Raw genomic sequence first — 25,495 nt, 5'->3', positions numbered from 1 at the left:
TCCAAAGCAGCGCGCTTTTGAGAACTTGACGGGGCGCAGTTTGCAGCTCGCTTAACTACCCTCTCTCATACACCTCTGCCTATGGGCCCCTACTTCTGCTGACCGAGACACATTGCTACTCCGACGAGAGACTCTCTCGCCTCTGCCACCGCCGTGTCGAGACGCCTCTCGCAGCCTTGCCCGTGAGCTGCTGGCCCTCAACCACTCAACATTGCCCTGACCCAATCTGGGCCCTTGCTAGTCAGCTGCAGAGTTTCCACCTGTTGGCCCCAGACTATCGGTGGATCGTGCCCAGTGTCCTCCTCTTCCTCCCGATCCGCCTAGCAGTAGTCACAGAGTTTTGAGGCCCTGCTACACAACTCGGTCTACGCTTGCTGTGAAGAATCGTGAGGCATCCTCTCGATTGAGTCTCAGTGTCCCTCTCCTCGCCTCCTCGCTTCGGTACTGTCAAAGAGAGGTGGAGTTGTACGGGGATCTCTTCAGTGAGTTGCACCAGACGCAGCGTGGAACTCCAATCTGCGCGGTGAGACGCGCCTGGTGAGGGCATCGAGTTGAGAGATATATCCATATCTCAGCAGCCAAGGAATAAAAGCCCTAGCACTGCGTGCTACAGACGCCAACGCAGCGCCGACTGCTTGTGGGTCGCGACTCTGCTAAGTGCAAAATTGGTTCTGATTGTCAGAAAGAACCCCCTTCTTCTGGTTCTGACAACCCCCTTCTTCTGGCCAAGATTTGGCAGAACAAGACCCCTCGACTCAGACGCGAGGCTCGTCAACGTGGAGAGACGCGAACAGATAGACAAGCTTGAGCCTAGAACGCGAAAAAAAAAGGTGTGCCGTACGATCTCACATCCCAAATTCGACGGATCGATCTAGGCGGCGCATAGGCCTGGATGGACATGTACGCCATGGCTAACCATCAAGCTCACGAACGCAATTCGCAGCCTTCGCCAAAACCATCACACTTACCTGTCGACCCTGCATCCGCTTCCACCTTGCCTTCGGAGCTTCTTACCTCTGCACCTGAGTGCACCTCGTCAGTTGCGACTCCTTTGCAGTTCCCTGATCTCGCTTCCTCACCACCACCACCCTCAAATCTTTCGCGACAACAGCAGCTTCATCACCAACAGCAACAACTTCTGGGCAGTTGCACACGTGATTCTTCCTCCTCGCTCTCATCCGTACCTTCATCGTCTGCCTCGGAACCATCACCGAAGCAGGGTGAAACTACAAGGCTTAGTTGCAAGAGGAGCGCGCCATCGCAATCATACACAGCTTCTCGTCGCACAAGATCATCGGTCGATTTGGCTGCCGCAGCCTCTGCATCCATCGCACGTCAACCAGTCCTCTTATCTTCTCGATTCGGTGCTCCCACATCCCTTGATTCAAGCGACACCTTTCCTCTCCGTCCGCTTCCTTCGCACCTGGTCTCGGGCCACTACAATCACGCAGCATCGCTTCCTAGCTCGCCTCTTGCAAGGCATCAGTCGCGCGTTCATCACCAGCGAACGCTTGATTCATTACGCTTTCAAGGCACTTTTGCATCGGTTCAAGCCGAATCTCATCGTGAACAGTGCCTCTCTCGAGGTTCAACGCTGGCGCTGATCAAACCGGGTTCTCATCTCTCACCCGAGGTGTCAGAGCAAACCTTTCCATTGCAAACTCTTCCAACACCCTCGATTGCATCCCACCGAGGCGTTTTTAGAGAGCACTCGCAGCTGAGACACGCCTTCAGCTTGCATCCGTACCCACTGTTCAATCAATTGCACCCCGCTGCTCACTACAGGATGGACACTCAAGCTCCAATGACACAGTCGCAGGCTCATACACAGGCACAGGCGCAAGCCCAACACCAAATGCAGATGCAGATGCAAATGCAAATGGCACAAGCACAACAGGCGCAGGCGCAAGCACAGCAACAGGCTCATATCCTACGCAGAAAGAATGCGCAGGACGTGCTGGTGGGTCAAGGCTTTCGTGGGTTGAAACGTGGTCGTCCTACCGACCGCAGCCTGCCTCCTTCTTTGAAGCGTCAGGTCCCGGAATCAGCCTTCTACTCAGACCTGCAGCGCATCGAAAAGAATCTCGACTGGACCGTCGCGAGGAAACGTGCTGAGCTCACCGATGGACTCTCGCGACCTCCCAAGATCAAGCGCACGCTGCGCATCTTCTTGAGCAACACGTGCGCCAATCAGCCATTTCAGCTGGCCGAAAAGCAGAAGGTCAAGGACTCTGCGCCATCTGTAGAGACCGCGGATGGGGCCGAAGTCAAGGTGGAAGGCGATAAGGATGCGGCTGACAGCAAGGAGGAGGACGCCGTGCCCTCCTGGACGCTCCGCATCGAAGGTCGTCTATTGGAGCCCTCGTTCAAATCGCGCGCCAACACAGCTTTATCGGCACAGGCGAGCATCAACCGCACGGGTGCGCACAAGTTCAGCAACCTCATCAAGACATGCGTTGTCGAGCTGATGCGCGACCCTTCCCTGTACCCCGATGGTAGCAACATAGTCGAATGGCACCGTCCCGTGCCCTCGGTCGCACCTGCGAGTGGCATGCAGGCCGGTGGAGGAGCTGGAGGTCTTGGAGGTACCCAGGGTATGGAGGCGCCTTTAGTTGCCAGTGCCGAGCCGGCGTTGGACGGGTTCGAGATCAAACGCAAGGGTAATGTGCCCACCAAGGTCAAGATCGTGCTCTATCCTGCATATACCCCGGAGCGCTACTCGCTCTCTCCTGAGCTAGGTTCGTTGCTTGACATTCGTGAGGAGTCGCGTGCCGGCGTCATCTCGGCTTTGTGGTCGTACGTCAAAGAAAAGAAGCTGCTGGACGAGACAGATCGCAAAAAGGTCAAGTGTGACTCTGCGCTCCGCTCGCTCTTCAACACAGACACGATCAACTTCCACCACATGCCTGAAGTGGTCAACCGACATCTTCACCCCGCTCAACCCATCGTCATCGAGTACTGGGTGCGCACCGACAAGGCCGAATACAAGCACTCGACGGCGTACGATATTGAGCTCGATCTGGAAGATCTTGCCATTCGACAGAAGCAGCATAACGTCCTAGCACAGTTCGACACGACCAACGATGCTACTTCCAGAGAGATTGCTGAACTGGATGACAAAATCGCGCAAGCGGCTGCCACGATTCGTAACCGTGCTAGTGCGAGGGACTTTTTGGCTGCGTTTGCAAAGGATCCGCAGGGTCATCTGAGGACCTGGATCGCTAGCCAGGCGCGTGACTTGGATGCGATTTTGGGCAATAACCCGGTACCCGGCGCAGGAGGCTCTGTGTCGAGTTTCACTGCGGAGGAGATGCGACGTGCTGAGACGTTCAAGGGCGCCTGGGTGGACGAAGCGGTGATTGTGAATGAAGCCCAGAGACTGGCGGAAAAGCTGCAAGAGCTTCAGTCGCAAGCTGCTCAGCCAAACCCGGGTCAAGCTGGTATGTGAAGCATGTCAAACCTGTCGCACTCGCGTTTGTGAAAAGATTTAGTCGTTCTCATCCAATTCTTTCGAGCCGGCCATGGCCTATGATGGCTACGGGGGTTATGAATTGTTCATTACGACAGTGACGACTTGGTGGTCTGTGATCTGAGATTTAATCGGATGATGGGACACGATCGACGGTGGCGGGGTTTTGTATGCGGGCTTTCAAGCATGACATGCTTGAGTGAGAGCTGGGCCTTTTGGTGAGACAGGCTCACCTACACGAAGCGAACAAACGCAGACGCATATGAAACGGATGACTCCTGAGGTGTCGTACATTGACTACTCTGTTCGTACCTCGTGAATCTGCATTCAGTCTTTTGTCCCCTTCTCTCCAGCTCTGCAAGAGCGGCTAGCAGGACCCCGATGGGATGTCTACCACAAACCGTATTCTTTGTTTCGCTCAGATACTTGGCAAAAGCCAGTCTCGCGTCTTCCGCTGTCTTTTGCCGGTCTCGTGACCAAGGATATGTGATAGCCAGAATCCCGGCCTCGTCCAGCTCTCTAATGCTCTGATGGATCGGTTTCCCTTCAAACATGGACCTTGACGATCTGCTGGTCAAATTCATCGCAATATTCGAACCACAAGGCTTGTAGTACGTATAGCGAAACCTGGAGCCCCAATGACAGAAATCGCTCGATACTACGAAGAAATTTTCGGGATCATTGAGATACTTTGCCAGCAGTTTGCCAAATTCGTTCTCTCTGGCTGTATTGATGGCTCCTACCAGAATTGGCACGATTTGGATACCTGTACCTTTAAATACCTTGTAGATATAAGGAAGATGCATCTCGATACTGTGCTCGTCTTCGTCTTCGGTTTTAGACATGGTGGAAAATCTCCCCGTTGATAACAGTTCGTGTGTAACCGAGCGGTTGATCGGAAGGTTCCCCAACGGGGTCTCGTAGGAGGAACAAGCAGAGACGGCACATCCGTCGAGATAGACATGATGAGAGGGTCCGAGGATAAACACTGTTTTGATTGCAGAGGTGTCGATGGTTCGGTAGGCGTACGCTGCTGCTGGACCCGAGTAAGAGTAGCCAGCGTGTGGACCGATGATCGCTCGATTCGATGAAATGGGTAATGCAAGAGACTCGCTGCTAGAAGAAGAGCAAGAGGAGTCTGAACAAACCGAGAGCGGAGAGAGCAGGTTGTCGGGCTGGACGTCGGATAGCCATTCGGTGAGGCACTCATCGAGCTCCCTTGGATCGTCGGTGTACCAGCTGCCCGCGTGCGTTGCTTTTCGTGTCAGAGCCATAATGACGATGCGACCAAGTCCGAATGTGGATCTAGAGGCTTCAATGATGGCGGTGATCAATGTTTAAGGCTCACGAATACGTCCACTAGATGGATAGACCCAGAGCCGAGATAGAGCTATGTCAGCGCCACCTTGACTCAGCACGTCACATGGGCCTCCTCAAGGTACGGCGCTGGACCCTGCAGCTCAACGTCAATCACGACCCACACGAATCACGAAGGTGGGTGGCTTGTGCGGTGACACATTTGATAAGCAATTTGGTGTTAAGGCCCGTCTACGTGAGGTCAGCGTATTCGCGAAATTCGGCAAAACCCGGTGACAAGCCCGATACGATTTTTTTCTTTCCTTTCTTTGCTTTCGATCGCATTTAAAACACGTGATGACACTGTAAAGATCGGCCGAATACAAGCTCTGAAGATGCTAAAGCTTTTTCGAATATCTTGCTTTCTCGCCAGTTCCTGGGAAGGCCTCAGACAAGCAGAACACCGCTCTGTGTGCCCTGCGAAATAATGACTTGTGTTCAATTATGTTCGTGTGGATCTGTGGCAAGTTGTTCAGGTGTTTGCCTGCAGCAGCTGGCGCGCAAGTTACATCTTGTTGGAGAGCCCGTTGAGCAAGCTAAGCTGCGAAGAGAAAGGTCGAAGGTGGAAGCCAAGCTGCCACCGCGTTTCTGTCTGTGTGTGCCTCATTGTGCGTGCGTTCTGGCCGAGGTTCAAGGTTTCGAGATCGTCGTCGTCGCTATCAATCAACCACCACCACACATATCTTCAAGATGGCTTCCGCTAACATTTCCAAGAAGAGAAAGGTAAGGCACCAACATCACCTCAACGTACGCTCTCTCGCAGCTGTGAACCTCAACATTACGGAATGAGCATGCATCAGACCGACATTGGCACACAACACCCCCAGGATGCGAAGACAGCCAGTTTCATCCCGTCGACATAAGTTTGTCACATTCAGATAGATGGATTTGGCTCGCATTGGGCTCAACACGAATTCTCAACACCGACTCAGATGTGTTGCTTGAAGCATTCATCAAACGCAATCATGGCGGATCCGTATATGACAAATGTTTCGTTCAGCAATCGCCATCGTTCTTCAGAAAGCATCTCCAAGGGCCGCACCAGCGAAGTAGACCTGTTCGGCCCACAGCACATTATCGAATGGGCCTGTTTCCACACACCTCAGGATCTGATCAGCCACCAGAATATTCCACTTTCGGCCACCATGTTTTAGTAGGAGCTAAGACGCAAACAGCTGTTCCGTCTTTGTACAAACTCACCTGTACAGTTGACTTGGCGCCATGTCTGGACTACCTGTACACCGGTTGTTGCAATTTGGCACTCGGCTTCGGATCAAGGACATCTATGAAGGGGATTCAGCTGCACTGAGTCGTGCACCACCTCACAAATCGAACTCAGCCATGCTAGTGCTTTGTCACTTGAGCGACTCGACTTTCCGATCACCTGAACTCAGCATTGCGTCGCATCACAACGCATTTCGTGACGTAGAGGTCGTACCGAGCATAGCAGAGAGAGCCAACGTTTTTTTTCAGTCAGCGCATCACAGCAGCCACATTCTGACTCTTCTTTCATTCTTTGGTTTGCCTCATCTTCAGTTTGTCGCTGACGGTGTTTTCGCCGCCGAGCTCAACGAGTTCTTCACTCGTGAGCTTTCCGAGGAAGGATACTCTGGATGTGAGGTACGTGTTACGCACGCCCGCACCGAGATCATCATCCGCGCCACCCACACCCAGGAGGTTCTTGGTGACAAGGGCCGTCGTATCCGTGAGCTCACCGCTCTCGTCCAGAAGCGATTCAAGTTCCCCGACAACTCGCTCGAGCTCTACGCCGAGAAGGTGCAGAACCGTGGTCTCCACGCCGTTGCCCAGTGCGAGTCTCTGCGCTACAAGCTCCTCGGTGGCCTTGCCGTCCGACGTGCCGCCTACGGTGTGCTCCGCTTCGTTATGGAGTCGGGCGCCAAGGGTTGTGAGGTCGTTATCTCGGGTAAGCTGCGTGCTGCCCGTGCCAAGTCGATGAAGTTCACCGACGGTTTCATGATCCACTCCGGTCAGCCTGTCAAAGACTTCGTTGACGAGGCCGTTCGTCACGTTCTGATGAAGCAGGGTGTTCTTGGTATCAAGGTCAAGATCATGCAGGGCTGGGACCCCGAAGGACGCGCTGGCAAGCCCTTCCCCCTCCCCGACGCCGTCACCATCCTCGAGCCCAAGGAGGAGGCTCCCATCTCTGCCCCCGTTTCCGAGTCGCGAAACGCTCCCGCTGAGGTTGCTGCTCCCGCTGCTCCTGCTGCCCCCGCTGCCGAGGCTCAGCCTGAGGCTGCCTTCTGATAGCAGCAACGGTCGTTGGCGTTGTACCCCCTTTTTACATATCTCGCACTCTCTCTTGCCCCAAGCTCCCTTACTTTCCCCCCTTTTCTTGTACTTTCGAGCGCATTCTGATGCGTCCCTTTTGGGCTGGTCCCCAGCGTGATGTTCGCAAAGACCACAAAAATATCATCGATGGCCCATTGTGCCGTGTTGCCTATCCTCTCTGCCGCTGTGTCACGTCTTGACCGTTTGTGTCCTGGAATGGATGCATCGACATTGCGTGCAATGTCCCCCTTGTTTGGACCAGGTCCAGAGCAAGAAAGACAGCCTGAGTGGCCTGCATGATGCCACTGAAACTGAAAGCCAGATAGACAGGTGGAGAGGTCAGCATAACGCAGCAAACTCTGAACCTTTACGATTCGTGATTCGTGTTTCACGGGCGACGCTTGATTCAAGCTGTTAGACCGTCTCATTATTCACAGACGCAAAGAGTTTCAGTGGTAGTTAACTTAGCTGAACTCGTGAATCGTGAATCACGAATCACGAATCACGAATGCTGCTGCTGCGGCCATGTCTGAAAGCGGACCCGCAATAAACAAGTCGGAGAGAGGTCGTGCGACCATACCCGGCAGCATCTTATAAGCATTACTCGACATTCGTACATCAAGAAACAATACAAGGTGACATGATTGCAGCTTTGGTGTGCATCCAACATTCGCTTGATCGGCAAAGATGCAGTTTGCGTCGCAAGAGGTGATCGCCAACTTGACGTTGAGGAGCCAGAGAGACTCGTACGAAGAAGAGAGGTTGATCAACCTGCTAAAAACAACAAATCGATTCGCCTGTGTCGTTTGAAGCAATTCGATTCGAAAGAGAGGCTTCAAGGTCAGAAATTCGATTGCTAATAACCACTGGCGGTTTGAATACAAAACAGGGAAAATTTGTATTTAGCTCACTGGCCGTAAGTTGCTGGGAATCAGCAGCCAGCCGCCAGCCAGCAGCAAGCAGCCAAGCCAGTCGAAAGAAAGAACGACAGTAACTCTTTTCGCCAAATAATGCGGGAGAGTCGCTTTCTGAAGCGAAAGAAGAGCAGAATGGCAGAGCAGACAGAAAAAGAAGAACATCGCAGACCGAAAGAGCAAAGGAGCAAAAGGCAGAAAGCCAGCTTGGCTGTCGTCGTCTTGGTTTCGTCTGAGGCCAGCTTGACAGCAAGAGCGTCCCATACCACACACATTCTCCTTCCCATCTTTCTTCACCTTTGCTTTCTGGTGTCTCGTATTCTTTACACCTTGTTCCTATCACGGAAAGTACGTTTCATACCCCTATCAACAACAAGTCAGTCTCAGCAGCAGCCAACGTGGTCATTACAACGCTTTCAATTTGGGAGCGTGTACTTCGAAGGTGGGAATACAAGAAGGTGATGGTCAGCTCGCTCTTCGACATTTTGGCAGAGCCCACGATTCAGTTTCAGCAGCAACCTCTTCCGTCATCTCTTTACGTAACGGGGAGCCACTGGGAGCTACGATCAGAAGCCGACCATTCACAGCAAGCCGAGCGATCGAACCTACACTTCTTCCTCGTCCGATCTAGTCTTGCTGCAGTGTTGTACCTCTAGCCAGGTACAACAAGGCTAGCATTACTAAATTCCAACCTCGTTCGGTTCTACCAGCTTCTGCTTGGACATCTCTCTTTTCGATTGGCAAAAACATCTCGACTGACTCGTTCCTGTCTTGTTCCTGTCTTGGCCCGCCGTGTTTCGACTTTCTTTTTCGCCTCTTCCAGACTCTTGCCGCGTTTCACTCCTTTGTAGAAGGTTAGTATCTATCAACTCCAACTTCCGCTATGTTTTCTCGACAAAACGGCGTTTAGAGCGTGTCCGGCACTACGCAGGCATTTCGATTCCGATCCAGCATCGCCTCTTGCACCCGTTGCGACAAGGCGTAATACGCGGTTGGCCGCGTTCTGTGAGGCGAGCCGTTTCCTGCTCGAAAGCCGGTTCCTAGCCTGCATTCTGGTCATCGACCGAGGTTTGCATTGGTCGCTCCAATCTCGACTTTGCGCGCGAAACGTCACAGGATCCATTGACTCGTGGCCCAAACCACGCAGCCCCGAGGAGAATACAAGTGAAGGAAATGCCTACACACATGCACACGCGACCGTATACAGCCATGTGTGACACATGCCAACACGCGTTTGGTTTTGTTTGCCTTCCTCATTGCTCTTGACTGCTGAACCAAAGACATGGCAACAGCACACATTATCTTTCACTCGAGAACACCGCACACTGACACATAAGTCTTCACCATCACCCGCTGATTCACCACCGCAGTCTACGCCTGAAAGGATCAAAGACGACCGTACGCAATGTCGGTCGCAACCAAGAACCTATTCGCCATCCTTGGTGGTAAGTACAATCCCCTTCTGGCAACATGCGGGCTACGCCTGCCGCCGACATAGACCGAAGTTGCTCTTCCGCTCGCCCAGCCAGCTTGGCGTATTCTTCTCGATGTCTGAGCCAGCAGACATCCCTGAATGCTATCTGGATTCACGCATGCTGATCGACATATTTGTCTTTCTATTTGTGCCCTTTGCCCCAATTGTCAGACGACGACGACGTCGCCGCCCCAAAGGCCGCTCCCGCTAAGGCTGCTGCCCCTGCCGCCACCCCTGCGCCCCAGCGCAACATTCCCGGTGCCGGCAACCAGCGCCGCGGCGGTGCCCGCAACGGTGCCCCCCGTGCCGCTGCCGGTGCTGACGCTGTTGAGGGTGAGCAGCAAAAGGATGCCCGTGCTGGCCGTCCCCGTAATGGCGAGAGCCGCGGTCGTGGTGGCCGTGGCCGTGGTCGCGGTGCTCCCCGAGGCCGCGCCTTTGACCGTCACTCGCAGACCGACCGCGTCGACTCTCAGAAGGCTGTCGCCCAGGGTTGGGGCGGTGAGGACGGCAAGAAGGAGCTCGACAACGAGCAAAAGGCCGAGGCCGATGCCCAGGCTGAAGGTGCTGAAGCTGGCGCCACTGCCACGCCTGCTGAGGCCGAGAAGGTGCCCGAGGAGGAGGAGGACAAGACCATGACCCTCGACCAGTACCTCGCCGCCCAGGCTGGCAAGAAGCTTAACATTGAGAGCAAGGCTCCCCGTGAGGTTGCCACCGACGACTCTGCCTACGCCAAGCTGACCAAGCACGAGAAGGAGGAGGCCGACTACTTTGCCTCGACCAAGACTCAGAAGGCTAAGACGCGCACCCAGAAGGAGGGCAAGCAGCTGCTCGACATTGAGCAGACCTTCAACCAGCCCGCTGTTCAGCGTGGCGGCCGTGGCGGTGCTCGCGGTGGTGCTCGTGGCGGCGCGCGTGGCGAGCGTGGCGCTGGCCGCGGTCGTGGTGGCCGTGGTGGCCGTGGCGGCAACGTTTCGGTCAACCTTGCCGACAAGAACGCCTTCCCCTCGCTCGCCTAAGTTTGAGGTCTAGCGAGGCCCAAGGCTGGCAGCAAAATAAGCCGTTCGTCTACACCGACCTTGGACGGCAGATGCTTTCATCACCATTTTGCTGCCCAATGTGGGTCAAAAGTGGAGCTGACGCTTGTACACGTGCAAGACGCTCCTTGTTTTTTATGCGCTCTCATACGATAACCAGACTCCGCTGTTTCCCCATATTTGTTGACCTCACATGTCCAGTCCGCGCCAAGAAGCGGATCGTGAGATGTTGCGAGGCACGAATCTGGCGCCCAAAACCACACGTTCTGCACCCTTGACATCCGTCGACCGACGCTACGCACCCCCAAAAAAGCAGACTGTATTCTCTCTTTTCTCTTTCTCCTCGTCGTGATGTTTTTCTTGCTTTTGCCTCGAAGAGATTGGCTTTCTGGACGAAGCTCGTGTTGTGACTGCCGCTAGTCGTGATGATTTGAGATGAGCACGGATCACGATCGCCTGGAAAAAGAATTCAACAGGGAGACGGGCGACGGGCGACGGTGAGAAGAGCTGGCGCTTTGTTCAGCAAAACAGATCGATGTCGCTTGATGGAAAGCAACCTGCTGGAAGTCGTTGAAGACGGTAAAGCTGTGCTAACTGACGGAAGGGGAACCAGGCTTGTCAACAGGGCTCTCACACAAAGACACTTGTCTGCCTGCAGCTGCCTAGTCCCTATGTGTCCTATCTGCCTGTAGGTGAAAAGTGTCTTGCAATCATCAAAAGAAGCTCAAACGCCGCTGACGAAGGATGCCAACTTGATGTATGCTAGCCTTGATTCAGTCACGAGTGATGTTTTGTGTTGATCGTGAATACTCGTGACTTGTGTCTCGTGCTTTGTAGCTCGCGCTGTCGCGTCAGAGCAGACAGGGGTCCAGCGCCCAGATTTCCAGTTTGTGCGCTTACGACTTGTGATTCCCATGGTTCACGATTCGTGATTCGTGATTCACGATTGTTGGTCTTGCCCCTGTGTGGAGGAAAACAAGAATCGTGAATGCAGGAGAGAGAAAAGTAAAGAGAGAAGTTGATGCACTGAATGAATTTCAAGATTCTAAGCTGGCAGCGCCTGTCTGAGTCGAAATCGTGAATAGGGGCCCATAATACAGCGACGACGTGCAGCACTCATGGACGTATGACTGACAGACAGACTTGCTGTGAGCTGCCAGTTTGTGCATCACAGTTGATTTGTCTTCCACGCTAAGGCACTTTCGACTCGTGTCCGTCACTACTTCTGCTTGGTTCACTCACGATTGTGTTTTGGGTGTCACTCATGACTGACTGTGAACAACTCAACCGCCATCCTTCCCTGCCTTCCACAACCACATCCATTTCTGCGATCCGCTTCCGCTATTGTCAGATTGCTGCGACGTCGTGTCTCGCGCTTTCGCTTCAGAGAGCTTCCTCAGCGCAGACGTAGCTTCTCGCAGCGATCAGTCGGGCACCTGTGCCGCAAAGCACAAGCTCCCTCTAGACGATCTTCTTTACGAACACTTACGACCCATCACGATACGTTTCAAAGCGGCGAGGCAACGAACTTTCATATCCACACCTAGCATTCTTCACTATCGCACCAACCTACCTTCCGTTTTACCACCATGTTTGCTCCTCAGAGCCCATTCACAGCTGCACGCCCAGCATCAGCAGCGTCATACCATCATCACCCGCACCATCAGCCATACGATACACCACTCTCGCCCATGTCACACGAGCATGGTGTTGCTACAAGCACTTCCTTCTCTTGGAAGCCCGAACTTGGCCTTCCACCCCCGCCCAGCGAGATCGACAGCCTTGGCAACTCGCTCGATCGTGCCCTTGTCTCGCACTCTCGACCGGCTTCGCGTGCACATTCCGTCTCGCCGGCAGTTCGCATCCCTTCTCGCTATGATCTCGAATTTGGCGGTCTCGAGGATCCAGTAGAGCACCGTGATCGTGCACAGGATCACATGAACATGGTTACCAAGCATCCCAAGGTCAAGATCGATGTCGTGCTCTCTAGCAACCTCTTCGAAGCAGGCGGTGCCATCAACGGAAAGGTCGAATTGACGTGTACTACTAGTCAGAGGCTCCGCATTGGTCAGATCGCTCTCGAGCTCGAAGCTGTCGAGCAGTTGACATCGCGCGATCATGCAGCTACCCAGCTCTTCCTCTACAACCGCACCATGTTCCAAGGCGATAAGCTGCCTCCTTCCAACGCCGTTTTACCAGCTGCTCCCATCAATGGATACTGGACGGCCCGCAAAGGTCGCACATCTTTCCCCTTCAGCTTCCGTTTGCCTTCCTCCGCTCCATCTTGCGTCACGTTCGCCGGCAACGCTTCGCTTCGCTATGGTCTCAAAGCGACAGTGCAGACGTGGTACAACGAAGAAAAAATGATCGTCACAGCTCGTCGAGAAGCCTTTGTCCTTGAAAAGTGGTCCGACCAGCTTCACCCTCGATTCCGTGAACCGGTCCAAGCGGTTGGCGATACTCGCCTCTTCATGGGTGGCAACGGCGCTGTCTGGCTGGAAGCTGGTGTCACAGAGCAGCTCTTTTGGGGAGGTGGCCAGCTCCTCATCCGCTGCGGCATCAAGAACAACACAAAGCGACACCTCGGCGGCATCAAGGTTGCGCTAGCTCGCCGTCTCATCTTCCCGGTCGGAAGCGTAGAAGGCTTCCACGATAGTCCCGACAAGCTTTCCCTCGAGCCACGCATCACCGAGATTGTACACGACCAAATCTTCAAGGGTCGCGAATACGAGTTCCACCCCGATAAAGAGTCTGTCTGCACCGTCGCTGTCGACGTTCCCAGAGACCTGCGAACCATTCGCAAAACGCGTCTGTTCGAAGTGCGAACGTTTGCTTTCGTCAGCCTTCTGCTTGGCTCCTTTGCTAAGGATCTTACCGTCGAGATCCCCATCTACGTTGCACACACTGCGAGCGCACAACCCCCGGCTCAGTTGACTTTGGACAACCTTCACACGGGACCTCCGCTTCATTCGCTTCCACAACGTCCCAACTCATCCATCGGCCATTCCCAAGGTCGCGTGCATGGGCACGCACATCACCAGCATCCACAACAACACCTTTACGATCATCATGATGGGCATAATGCACATGGTCATCCCCAAATGGACGCTGGTATGCTCGAAGTGGAGCGTCTGGCTGCTAATAGAGGCTGGTCTCCCGCTCCCGTCATGCCGGGTCCGACACACCTTGCCGGGCCGATGAGACCTGCCAGTGCTGCGCCAGGTATGATTCAACTCCCTTTGCAGGCTCAGCCCTTCATGCTGGGCCCCGATGGCCACGTGCAGTGGGACCCGACGGCCAATAGCTGGAATGCTAGCAGACTCATTCCGCCCACCGCTGCCGCAGGCCACTCCATCCAGCGTTCCGTCAGTGCTGCCCCCGACATGGTGCAGAATGCAGTGTCAGCACAGTCCTTTGCACAGCACGTGGACCCAGTGATGGCCTGGACGGCTTCACAGCGGGCCATGTCGACTTCTCCAGGGCCTGCTGTTTTTGCACAGTACGACCATCCTGCTTCCATTGCTGCTTCTCCTCAGCAACCCTTCATGCCTTTTCCTCCAACTGCAACTGCAAGCGAACTTCGAACCTCTCTGCCAGTTGCAGAGCCCTGTAGCGGATCGTTTCCTTCGCAAGCAGCATATCAGACCACATCGCACGAGACGCTTCCACACATGCCAGAGCCACAAAGCATCATCGTCGCCAGTCCAAGCATGCAACAGTACTCGGCCCCGCCACCGCAGCCGTCAATGCCGATGATCTCTGGAGGCGGCGGAGCACCCCCAATTGCCGGCCTTGCAACGATCGAAGAAGACGGCGAGTCACAAGCTGGCACCGTCAAGACCATGTCCAAGCTTCCAACCCTCGGAAAGACTGGTATCACGGATGCAAAGCGTACCAAAGGTAACAGCGTCTCGCGCAACAACATTGAGCAATTCGAGGCGATGGCCGAGGCAGAGGAGGACGAAGAGGAGGTCAAGAGGCAGATGATTGCGATGGGCATGCAACCGGATGAAGATGCGTTTGGATCTGGTGCCGGAAAAGCACCGGAAGACGCCATTCCAACTCCGGCGCCAGACCCGATGCATGATTCTTCGATCAGTCGTCACAGGGAGACATCACACGCTTCTTCTACAGGTACCTTCAGACTCAAGGCTAGCGAGATCTTTGAGAGTGCCTCCGCTGAAGATTCTACTCCGAGCCAGCCTGTTGCACGCACGCACGAGATGAGCGCTTCGGTCGAGGCCTCGGCAGCCATCCTAAAGCACCTGCAACACGAACACCCTTCTGCGGAGGTCAGACAGATGAACGAGAGCCAATTGACAGCAGCACGCTCCATTACCTCGTTGAGGCGCTCGTCGTCATCCCACGGAATTGGCCTGCACGCGTTGGAGACAAATCTCGTGCGGTCCACAACGCCCAAGATCAGCAACACCCCGCCAGCTGCCGTGACAATGGCCAACATCGCACGAGCCGAGAGCTCTTCCAGCCCGCTTACATCTGCACCTGCTGTGTTTGATGACTCTACTCGCTCGCGCAAGAGCAGTGCATTGCGTGCCGCAGCTTTGGCTCGAGAAGAAGCCGAGAGAAGGAGCGCCGAGGAGCAAGCACGAGCAGCGGAAGAGCGTCAGAGGCAGTTGCAGGCTGAGCAGGCGAGGCAGACGGCTGCGGCAGAGGAGGAGGCAGCGCGAAAAGAGGCTGCAAGGGCTCTTGCCGCCCAGCAGCAGGGATTGGAGCAGGAGAGGATCGCTGAACAGGTCAGGAAGCAGCGTGACTTGCGAGAGAGAGAAGAAGAACAGCGACTCGAGAGGAAGGAAGCTGAACGCAAGGAAGAGGCTGACCGCGTTCAGAGAGAGAGAGAGGAGGCTTTGCAGCAAAAGCGGCGGGAGGAGACTGAACGTCAATCTCGTCAAGCTGCGGAAGCCGCAACTATCCAAGCCCGAACTGAGTTGCAGAGGATCAAAGAAACGCGGAGCACGGCCAGCGCTGCCAGCCGTCCGGTCGAAAGGATCAAGGCAGCCATTGGCGGCGCGCCGGGCTCTGTCGCTCCTTCGGTACCCTCCAAGACCACAGCACCTATCTCGGCTACTCCCAGCAGGACAAGCGACCGTGACCGGATCGCGCTGAGACAGCAAGCTGTTAATCGTGTCGATGGGTGGCTTTCCAATGCCGGAAGCCCGAACGATTCGCACATGAACATGCCAGGTACGCCGAGCGCATCGGTGCTCTCTCTGATGCAGAAAGAAGAAGCACCGGCGGCATCTGGCATACATGGCGATGTGGATCGATCCTCCTTCTCCCATCGGTCGCCGTCCCAAGTGGTCAATCCGTTGTACGAGGGCAAGGCTTCGCGTCCTAAGACAACGGAGAGCGTGCCGCGAGCTCACACTATGTCTGATCTCGCTTTGTCCCAAGTATCGGCTGCCTCAGCCACAGCAGACGAAGAGCCGGTTCCTCAACTCTCGGCTGAGCTGCGAGCGCTCGTGGACGGGTCGGACATTCGACCTCCCAGGAAATTGGGAGGAGCGCTGAAGGAGCATCCGATCAGCCGTCGTCTCTCAGGCCTCGGATCAACCGCTTCAGCAACCGCTGCTGTTGTGCCGAGCCCTTCCAGCGCGGTAGCGCCCTCGCAGGCCAAACGTGAACGCCAAACGTCGATGCCATCGTGGCCTCGTCCCGGTCTGCCCTCGTTCAGTGGGGCTGGTAGCAACGTGCAAACAGCGGTTTCTGCGGCCAAAGCTGTCCCTACTTGTACTACCGCTCCGGCTGCCAATGCCAACACGGAACGACATGTCTCTCGCGAAGTGGGAATCCCCACGCGGGTTGAAAAGATGCTTGCGGCTCCGACGTCCACCAAAGAAGAAGCTGGCGCTTACGACGCCCGCTCAGCTCGTGGCGGTCGAGGTGGACGTGTTGCGTCGGTCGCACAGCTGTGGTCAAAGATTGCCGGCGACGAAGAAGAAGCTCACACTGACAAGCTGACCGCACGTTCATCAGACGCGGCTCCTCGCAGCGTCTCGTCCTCCAACACATCAACGGTCAAACCCACACCGCGGACATCGGCTTTGGGTGGAGCACCGGCGCTCGACTTTAGCAAAAAAGCTATGTCGTCCTCTGCGACGTTGGGGGGAGTTACATCCATCGCTGCTACGTTTGGCGGTGGTTCGGGTGGAGCAAAGCCCGAACTGATGAAGAGCAACGCAGCAGTTGAATTTCTCAACACGAGCACGCCAAAGGTTGTCTTTGCAAAGGCTGCGGATGCTTCGAAACCGGAGAAGCGACCACTTCCGAAACCAGTGTTGCAGCCAGGTGCGTTGCCCGCACCCCAGCTCGTACGCCCGACTGCAATGCGTGCACAACCATCACCGAAAAAGGACCGGTCATCGAAACGGCTCAGCACACAGCTCCTCTCAAACTTTCAGAAGTCTCCGAGAGAGGGCATGAAGGAAGAGCAGGAGCACAAGGAGACGATGAGAGATATGCTGAATGGTGTTGCACTCGACACGACCATCTTGGATGCGCTCAACAGTGGCGACACCTGGAGAGGCGTCGATGGTTCAGAGATCAAGATGAGCGGAAGAGGCACCACAAAGGCGATTGGCGAGAACAAGTATAATAGCTTGAGGGCTGTCTGGGGTAGTTGAGTGGATTCCGTATCACGTACATGGTGTTCACCATTGATGATTTTGGCGTGTAATCATCTCATACATGGACTTTTTCGTTCTTTTTCAATACATTCCATGATCACTCGTGACTGGAGGCACGGGTGTGGTTTGCGAAAGGCCAGCGTGGGGCACTCTTACCGCCACTTGAGAGTGGACAGGCGAAGCTTTAGCGTAAGTTAGTCGAAATTGACTGTAGTTGCCAACGTGCGGTGAAAGGCGGACAAGGGCTTCCCAAGTTCTGTCACTTAATCTCAAATACCTTGGGTGAATGCACGATGCGTGATGTACAGCAGGCAGGATTCGTAATTCACGATTCACGATTGATTCACGATTGACGTTAAATTACTGTAGTTAGTTACAGTAACTATGAACAGTTAAGGAAAGGGTTTTGTCGTTCGTGGTTTTCCGATTTCCTATCGATGCGTGCGTTCCTGCAGCAAACACGAACGGAACCAAGATCGTGAATCTCTTCCTGATTCACGATTCGTGATTGGCTCTTGGCGGGCCAATTTCAATTCAACTTGACTGGTTTTCTCCAAAATTCTCAAAAGATATACGAGATCTTCTCTGTCTCACGTTCTATAAACATATTAATCAAAATTCTCTCGCTCATGACTCATGACATTCTCTGCCTCACATCGCCACCGTCATCTATACCACCACCATACTTTATTCCTCTCTGCCTTCCTTCCACTTGCTTGTCCTGCAAACAGTAATCATGTTGGAAGTTCATCAAGCCAACGCTTTGGTCTACTCGACCTTGTGCGGTTTCATGCTGGTCGGTCTCTATGCCGGCTATCGAGTCCGCAACGCCAACGACTTTTTGTCTGGCCTTCGAACCCAAAGCGCTTTTCCGTTGACGCTCAATTGGTTCGCATCAAGTCAGTATCCCTAGCTGCACACCTCCCTATTTTGAAGTTTCCAACCCTCTCGTATTTCCATCCCACCGCTGCAAACAGCGGATCTCGGACGGATGGGTAAAGATTGCTTTGCAGTGACAAAGTCTACAAAGGTATGTTCCCCGAGCGATGTTCCCCTACTTGATCGTATGTTCGGTCTTTCTCTCTCCCCGCCCCTGCTTGTGGCTCGACGCCTTTCCCCCTGATTTGATTTTTGGCTGTGGCGCATGTACGCCCCATTTTGCTTTGGATTGCAACCACGACTCCGAGGACGCCGTCAAGCCTGCATCGTAACCGATTTGCGTTGCCAAGCGATCACCGACCGTCAAGACCGTCAAAGAAGTCAACATGCTCGAGCTTACCAAGAACGAAAGCACAAGATCTAAAGGAGACGTTTCGCACCATCGGGAACGAACAACAACAATGCAAGGTCCCCTTGTCACAACACAACCGACGCAAGACGGGTTATCAAGCCTCACAAAGACCAAGCTCAATCAGTTTGGCATCAGCTACGGGTGCTTGCGTTGTCTGATTTGCACACTCTCATCACTTTGTCATGCGACCGAGCGATGGTGAGAATGCAGATCCTTGGGTTAGTTTTGTGGCTTCATGTGCAGATTTTTCTGCATTCACACGACCAACTAGACACGTCGGGCTGAGATCATACCGTCATCGGCATCCCATTGGTTCGCATCACTGCTCCACCTCGAGCTTTGCTACCCTTCTAGACAAAGCAGGTTTTGAGTAGGATGCGTTTCCAGGATGCTGATATTACCTGATCGAGTTAGGACTCGCGAAGGGAATGCTGCTTGCCTCTATCTTTCCATCCCAACCCATGTACTTCTGAACTATGTAGCCACCCTTGTTCGGCGTATGAGCTACTACGCGTCGCTTGATGGTGTTCATGAAGTTGTCGACTGGGACAGTCGGGCTCGCGGACACCCAAGCTGCCATAGGAGCCGTCCCGACGAGGAGCAACCATCCCCCCACCTCTCCCTTGTTCGACCCCATCGTGCTTGGTGCGAGACGTCGTTGCAGGCTCCAGATCAAGGGTGGAAAAAGCAGACCGTTTTGCTTCAGGCATGCGTCTGACTAGAAGTTGCGCAAGTCATCAGGCTGCTCGGCCCAAATTTTTGTCCTCTCACGATGGCAGATTGCTTCTTCACCACTGCTTGATTTCTGGGCCTGTACAGCGCTCGTTGTCTTTGGCTGACATTACTTACTCACCCGATTCCTTCCTTCTCTGAATTTTTATCTCCACAGACATGTCTTCGTCGCTTCTCTTCGGCTACCCTCAGCTTGCTGTCATCCCCGAAGCTGGTATCCTTGGTCTAGTCGCCTACTGCTTCGCCACTGTAGCTCCTCTTTGGTTTTTTGCCTGGCTTGGACCTCAGATTCGACGCATCTGTCCTGACGGTTTCACGCTGGCCGAGTACATCCGCCGTCGCTTCGGATGGCCTGTCGGTGTTCTTTCCGGTCTGATTTTTGTCGGCTTTATGTTCTGCTTCATGCTGGTCGAACTCAACACTTACGGCTCTGCGGTCAACTTGCTCGGCGGTGTCAACCCCACCATCGCTGCTCTGGTCATCGCCATCATCACCACCATCTACACTACGTACGGTGGTTTCAAGGCCTCGCTCTACACGGACAACGTTAATGCCATCATCATCCTGATCTTTATTGTGATCGCTTCCATCGCTGTAGGTGTCAAACTCGACATTGACCATGCTCGGGTCGAATCCTCGGGGCTGCTCAAGCCGCAGCGACTCGGTGGCGAGCTGTGGTACATCCTGCCTGCCGCATTGATCTTCAGTCAAATGTTCAACCAGGGCTTCTGGCAGCGTGCTTTTGCCTCAAAGGACAACAAGACTCTTTACATTTCGGTCATCTGTGCCACCATCCCTCTCTTCGCCGTCTGCATGCTGGTCGGTATGGCCGGACCTTTGGCATGGTGGTCTGGCCTGTTCAATGGTCCTACTGCGGAAGACGATGGATCCTTGAACTTTTTCTACATCCTCGGTACGCTTCCCAACTGGCTCACGGGGATTGTGATTGTTCTCTGCGGCTGTCTCTCTTCATCCGCATACGACACTTTTCAGTCGGCCCAAATTTCTACGATTCAGAACGACGTGTTCTTGGGACGTGTCAACATCTGGTGGTGCCGAGCCATCCTGATCCTCATCAATATCCCCTCGGTGGTACTCGCTGTCAAGAACATTGATATTTTGGAAGTGTTTCTGATTGCCGATTTGGCAGCCATTGCTTGTATCCCTGCTTTCTTGCTCGGTCTCGTACCTCGGTTGTACTTCCTCAACGGAGTGGACGCAGTCGGAGGAGCAGTCGGAGGATTTTTGACCGTCTTCCTGTTCGGAACAATTTTCTTCGGTTCTGCTTCGCAAGGTATCGCGCTGATCGGATTGCCAAACGGACTGTACATTGACGACTACAGCGTGCTGGGTGCGTTTATTGCCGCTCCTCTCGGAAGTCTGGGTTGGACTTTTGTAACGTGCGCTATCCGGGCAGCTGTCACGTGGGTATGGTGCAAGAAGACCGGTCGCAAGTTCACCGTTTTCGAATATCGTGAATTCGACGTCAGCGGTTGGGCTCTGCCTGAAGACAGGCCCGCTGGGTTTGCGGGTCTTCACGGTAGTGGAAATCCGAATGATGGACACAAGTTGGATCGTGATCTTGAGGTGGACGCCGATGTCAAGAGGGATTTGTCTGATGACGGTTCAAGTGCTCGCGAGCTACCTGCGGTGCAGACGCAGTCTACGTAGAAGCGTCCGCTTGATCCGTTCTTCGAACGTCAGGCATTCACGAACCGTGAATCACGAATGGTGAATGCCTAGGTCAGGTGTTTCACTACCTTTGCCTCGCCCCCTCCCTCGATTCTCCTTCGCTCCGACCTTTAACCCGCTTCTCCCCAACATGCTGCGTGCTACTGCGCATCCTTCTCCGCCCGCTTGTCTTCAATCGCACGCATCCCTTCCTGCCCACCTTGCACTTTGAAAGTTTAATCTCCTTTCTCAACTCCACATTTCGATCCTGAATGTCTGTTCCCATAAATTTACGCCTGGCTTACGTTTCTCGATGATGCTTAGCTCGATCGTGTCTTCTCCCTATGGGCCAAATGTCAATCGGATGCTGCTTGTGTCACCTTTTCAAGATTGCTTGGTGCTTGCATGTGTCACGTGTGCGTTTGATGTGTGTGGGATGTTGCATCATGCATGCTCTGTGCACTACAGGACTTGCTTGAGGTCAAACCGAAGCGCAGCAAAACGAGTAGGGAGCCTTTTGTGCAAGCGGAAATGCACATCGTTTGTGATGCGCAGAGTCGTTATTCAGCTGGGGCGCGATGGTGAATCAGGGATGGGGTGGCTAGAAGTGGATGAAAATTTGGGTGTATATGTACATGCATTCACGACTCACCGTTGCACGTTGTTGTTGCGATCGCGATGGTAAGATTAATCCAACAGGCCCAACTCTCGTTGGTCGCGACGCACATCGAGCGCGTCGTCCATGATACGGCGTAGATGTGCACGTTCTGCTGCAGCTTGGGCGTCCAGCACAGGTGTATGCTCTTGATCGTCACTACGATCGCGCGTGTCGACGGACAGATGCGCATCGTCCACAGCGCCGCTCGTGCTGTCCATACCTCGGTCCAAGACCAAGCGTGATGCTTTGGCGAGAGACGCATAGCGTAGAATGTGCGATATCTCGCGTTGACGCTGCTCGAACGATGGGTGCGTATCGTCGTCGGTTCGCTCGTCTTTGTCGGTGCAGTTGCGCGTGAAACGAGACCCGAGAGTGTTGGGCACATCGACGTCGTACGCTGTTTTTGAGGTGGGAGTGGATTGGCTCGTATGCGATGCGGTTGAATTGGTACTGTTGGTGCAAGCGCTCGCACCTGGTGTCGCGCACGTAGAGTCTTTGCGCCGTTCAACGATGGTCAAGTCTTGCAAGAGATTCGTCACCTGACAAGCCGCACCAGTAGACTGCGGTTCTAAAGCACCCTGTCTCATCGTCTTGGCTGCTACCTCTTGCTTCAGCGGTTCGCTGTCCAATACTCGATCCACGAACATCTCCCCGGCTTCCAGCTTCAAGCCGGACTCGCGCTCGATATCTTCCAGCAGCTCGACCTGCTCGTATCCACCCTGACTCGTCAACTTCTGCCACTTTCCACCTAACACTCCACCACCGCCTCTAGCACCTCTGTCTTGCGCATCACGCTTTTCTAACCCGATCTCACATTCGCCTAGCACCCATCGCAGAATCCACTCAGATCGAGCATAGCACTTTTTGGAACAAAACATCTCTTTCAAATCGTCCCACGTATTTCCCGCTTCACCCAGATCAAGATCCTGGATCGCCTTGACGGATTTGTTGCGCAGATTGATACGGAACCTGCCGTTTGTCGCACCGGAACGCGAGGGGGACGCATTCGAGCATCGAGGGTACGAACATTTCTCGGCTAGTTTTCGTTCCTCCAAGATCTGGCCCCATGAAGACGAGGATAGGAAAAGCAAGGATTTCTTCAACTCGCTCAAAGACGGTTCAGAGTGGATGAGCTGTTCTTGGTAGTACAGGATGACGCGTTGTCGTTCTTGGTTCGAGAGGATGGATTTGGTAAGTAGTTGGATGTCGGTTGGTTGGATTGGCGACGAGGAGGTAGTGCTCGAATCGAGAAACGGCTGCATAGCCTGTATGGCTGTCTTTCCGCGAAGCGTTGACGATGTTGCCAGCTGAGACGACCAAGCTGCAGACGATGTGGAAGAGTCTGTGGATGCGCGCGCATCCTTCTTGCGTTCTTGCACCGTCATCGACGCCGTCGATCCGGGAATACGATTCATGTCCCGGGGAGCTTTGCGCAAATCCGTCGAATTCCAGGCTGCATCTTGAACTACGTCACCTGCTGCACCAGACTGCTGCTTTCTGGGTAGTCTTGTCACCATGATGCAGTTGGAGCGGACCAACTCGTTGTGCAACGTGACGGTGACAAGGCAACCAAGAAGCAAATCACGAATCGCCAGTGTTATTCACGACTGCGAACTAAGGTTTTCAGGGTCCAAGAAAGTAAAGCTGAGCCAAGCCCACCCAACCACTGAGCGCAGCCCAAATTTTGCGCTGGATATCGCACGCGTAACTCAGAACAGTGTTCGATACTCTTCGATAAGTCACTCGTGGCTCACAGTCGATTCAGAGTTGCCACATGCTACTGCCCATCAGATGATCAGCAAAAGACATTCATGTAAAAAACCAGTTGCCCGGCATTGCTATCACAAGCATCTCCCATGATTACGCCTGTCACGACAACAGCTCATCCAACCCTAGCCCGGGCAAACCCTTCCTAGACCTGTTCACCTTTCTACCCACCAGCCATGCCGCGATTCCTCCGGCGGAAAGCGTTCCCAACGCCCTCAAGATCACCGCGACCACGAGCGCCCTCCTGACAGCGCTGTAGAACGCACCTAGCGCCATACCGCTCCAATTGAACTTCCTCTCGGTCCTCGTACCCACGCTCGACTCCCAACCTCGTACCACGTTGCGGTACCTCCAGCCAAAGAACCAGATCCAAAAATTCACGTCCGGGTACGAGAACCTGGGGAAGACTGAGGTGAGGCTTGGCGCTAACGCATGCGATGCCGGTGGAGGGTTAAGGTGGAATTCGTCCCTGACACGACCGATGACACGGTTGATCGAGACGAGCGGTGAAGAAACGAGCTCCGACGCACTCGGCATCGAGCTCGATGCCGCATCCTGAAGAGGTGGCACCGAGCCGAACGTCGACAAGATTCGAGAAGGAGAAGAAGGCTCCAACGGAGTAGGTGAGATAGCACCAGAGCGAAATGACGAACTGCTGCTGAACGTCGTCATGTGCGATAGCAGGTCGAGCGTCATCCCCAGAGTCAATCCCCACAAACGGAGTTCTGGTCGAATGCTGCCTTGTTCCGCACGCGCGATATACGATCCGGCTTTCTCGCCTCCGACAGCCGCAGAATCTGCCAGCAAATGAACGTGATCGTCATCGTTCTCGTCGTACTCAGCTACCGCCACCGGATCATTGGGCAACAGAATGCATTTGAAATCCATCTTGCCCACCAATGCACGCAGCACCCACCTCACCAGCGGCGATTTGGGCGCAAGCCGACTGCTGATATCCACCGACGTGGTGCCCCATTTCGGCTTGGGCGTATACAGCAGCGAAAGTGGAATCCAGTGCGCAGAAGCCACCTCGCTCGGCTGCAGATCCGGGAGCGGGCTGAACGGAGACGTCTGCACGAACACGTACGGCGAAAGCACCATGAGAAGACGCTTGCCCAAGCTCGTAGTGATCTCGCGATCGTCGAGCTGCCCTACGCAGGAGAACTCCTTCTCGGCCAAGTCGATCCCGACTTCCTCCCACGTCTCGCGCATAGCCGTGTATAGTCCATTCTCATCGCCTTCTTCCTTCCTCCCGCCGGGGAACGCGACGTGGGCAGACCAATTGTCGCCGATACGCGCTGCTCGCTTGATGTAGAGAATTTCGGGCGTTCCGCGCTTCACCCACGGGAGCTCAAAGAAGCTGCTCAGAGTCGACGAGAGGTCAGCCGAAGCCATGCTGGAGGCGAGCGACGAGACGCCAGCATTCGGTGCATGCCCGAGCGATGCTTGTGAGATGTGCACGCCCGAGTTTTCCAGATCATGATTCGCATTAGCCTCTACAGCACGCGCAGCATCATGCTGCGCTTCCGGATCGTGGCTCTGTGCAAGCCACGCTTCGTCCTCCGGCGTGGGTCGAACGCGCAGCAATATGGCCACCGATGCGCGACGAGGTTGCGTTGGCGGGCTAGCGATGACTCTTGGTGGGATGCGCGAGATGCGCAGAAGCGCATGCGAAAGGTGCGCCAAGATGGCGCTGTTACTGCTCACGCTTGATGACGCCATTGTGGGGGCTGAATGCGAGAGATAACGTGTGGACGTATAGAAAACTTGCGATGAAATAAGACTTGTCGGTCTGAGCGAGGATACTCGTGCAGAAGAAAGCAAAGGCAGCGAGGTACGGAACACGGCTCCAAGCCGTCCCGCTGTAGAAGCTAGATCGAGTATGGCTGCAATGATGCGATCAAGGTTGACAGGCAAACACCATATGAGTCTACGCCCCCGAGGTTGAGCCTGGATATGGATGCTTCGTGAGAGGACGTAGAGTGCGACGACAGTAGTGACTGTGGACACAAGACGTGCTTGGATGTGCGAAGATCTAGGATGAAAAAGTGTCGTGGTGGTTTGAGACGAAATCTGCAACATGATCCGACCGCCGTGCACCACGCGCAGAAATCACGAATCGTGAGTCGTGAATGTGAAATCGATCGCGCCGCTTAGTTAACGGCAAATGCTGAAGCGCAACACGCAGCCAATTCA

At 54.4% G+C, this 25,495-nt stretch overlaps 8 protein-coding genes across 8 annotated transcripts; 5 read left to right on the top strand and 3 right to left on the bottom strand.

The window, feature by feature from the left end:
* Nucleotides 1–907: 907 nt before the first annotated feature.
* Nucleotides 908–3,448, top strand: UMAG_02958 (uncharacterized protein; the record flags this gene model as incomplete). The annotated part of the gene is made up of 1 exon (XM_011391057.1): nt 908–3,448. One exon carries the CDS (start codon nt 908–910, stop codon nt 3,446–3,448), a length of 2,541 nt encoding a protein of 846 aa, XP_011389359.1.
* Nucleotides 3,449–3,702: 254 nt separating this feature from the next.
* On the bottom strand, nt 3,703–4,743 carry UMAG_02957 (uncharacterized protein; the record flags this gene model as incomplete). The annotated part of the gene is made up of 1 exon (XM_011391056.1): nt 3,703–4,743. The coding sequence occupies one exon, from the start codon at nt 4,741–4,743 to the stop codon at nt 3,703–3,705; it is 1,041 nt and encodes a 346-aa protein (XP_011389358.1).
* A 772-nt stretch (nt 4,744–5,515) lies between these two features.
* On the top strand, nt 5,516–7,090 carry UMAG_10334 (40S ribosomal protein uS3; the record flags this gene model as incomplete). Its single annotated transcript, XM_011391189.1, has 2 exons — nt 5,516–5,548; nt 6,362–7,090. 2 exons carry the CDS (start codon nt 5,516–5,518, stop codon nt 7,088–7,090), a joined length of 762 nt encoding a protein of 253 aa, XP_011389491.1.
* Nucleotides 7,091–9,433: 2,343 nt separating this feature from the next.
* Nucleotides 9,434–10,518, top strand: UMAG_02955 (uncharacterized protein; the record flags this gene model as incomplete). Its single annotated transcript, XM_011391055.1, has 2 exons — nt 9,434–9,473; nt 9,674–10,518. 2 exons carry the CDS (start codon nt 9,434–9,436, stop codon nt 10,516–10,518), a joined length of 885 nt encoding a protein of 294 aa, XP_011389357.1.
* A 1,607-nt stretch (nt 10,519–12,125) lies between these two features.
* On the top strand, nt 12,126–17,177 carry UMAG_02954 (uncharacterized protein; the record flags this gene model as incomplete). Its single annotated transcript, XM_011391054.1, has 1 exon — nt 12,126–17,177. The coding sequence occupies one exon, from the start codon at nt 12,126–12,128 to the stop codon at nt 17,175–17,177; it is 5,052 nt and encodes a 1,683-aa protein (XP_011389356.1).
* A 739-nt stretch (nt 17,178–17,916) lies between these two features.
* On the top strand, nt 17,917–20,874 carry UMAG_12200 (uncharacterized protein; the record flags this gene model as incomplete). The annotated part of the gene is made up of 2 exons (XM_011391277.1): nt 17,917–18,079; nt 19,361–20,874. 2 exons carry the CDS (start codon nt 17,917–17,919, stop codon nt 20,872–20,874), a joined length of 1,677 nt encoding a protein of 558 aa, XP_011389579.1.
* Nucleotides 20,875–21,561: 687 nt separating this feature from the next.
* On the bottom strand, nt 21,562–23,049 carry UMAG_10333 (uncharacterized protein; the record flags this gene model as incomplete). The annotated part of the gene is made up of 1 exon (XM_011391188.1): nt 21,562–23,049. One exon carries the CDS (start codon nt 23,047–23,049, stop codon nt 21,562–21,564), a length of 1,488 nt encoding a protein of 495 aa, XP_011389490.1.
* A 352-nt stretch (nt 23,050–23,401) lies between these two features.
* On the bottom strand, nt 23,402–25,021 carry UMAG_10332 (uncharacterized protein; the record flags this gene model as incomplete). Its single annotated transcript, XM_011391187.1, has 1 exon — nt 23,402–25,021. The coding sequence occupies one exon, from the start codon at nt 25,019–25,021 to the stop codon at nt 23,402–23,404; it is 1,620 nt and encodes a 539-aa protein (XP_011389489.1).
* Nucleotides 25,022–25,495: the final 474 nt, after the last annotated feature.

The sequence above is a fragment of the Mycosarcoma maydis genome, chromosome 7 (genome assembly GCF_000328475.2).
Source record: "Mycosarcoma maydis chromosome 7, whole genome shotgun sequence".
Classification (NCBI taxonomy): Eukaryota; Fungi; Basidiomycota; class Ustilaginomycetes; order Ustilaginales; genus Mycosarcoma; species Mycosarcoma maydis.
The sequence above is the reverse complement of the archived record's forward strand: the minus strand, read 5'-3'. Positions and strand labels throughout refer to the sequence as shown.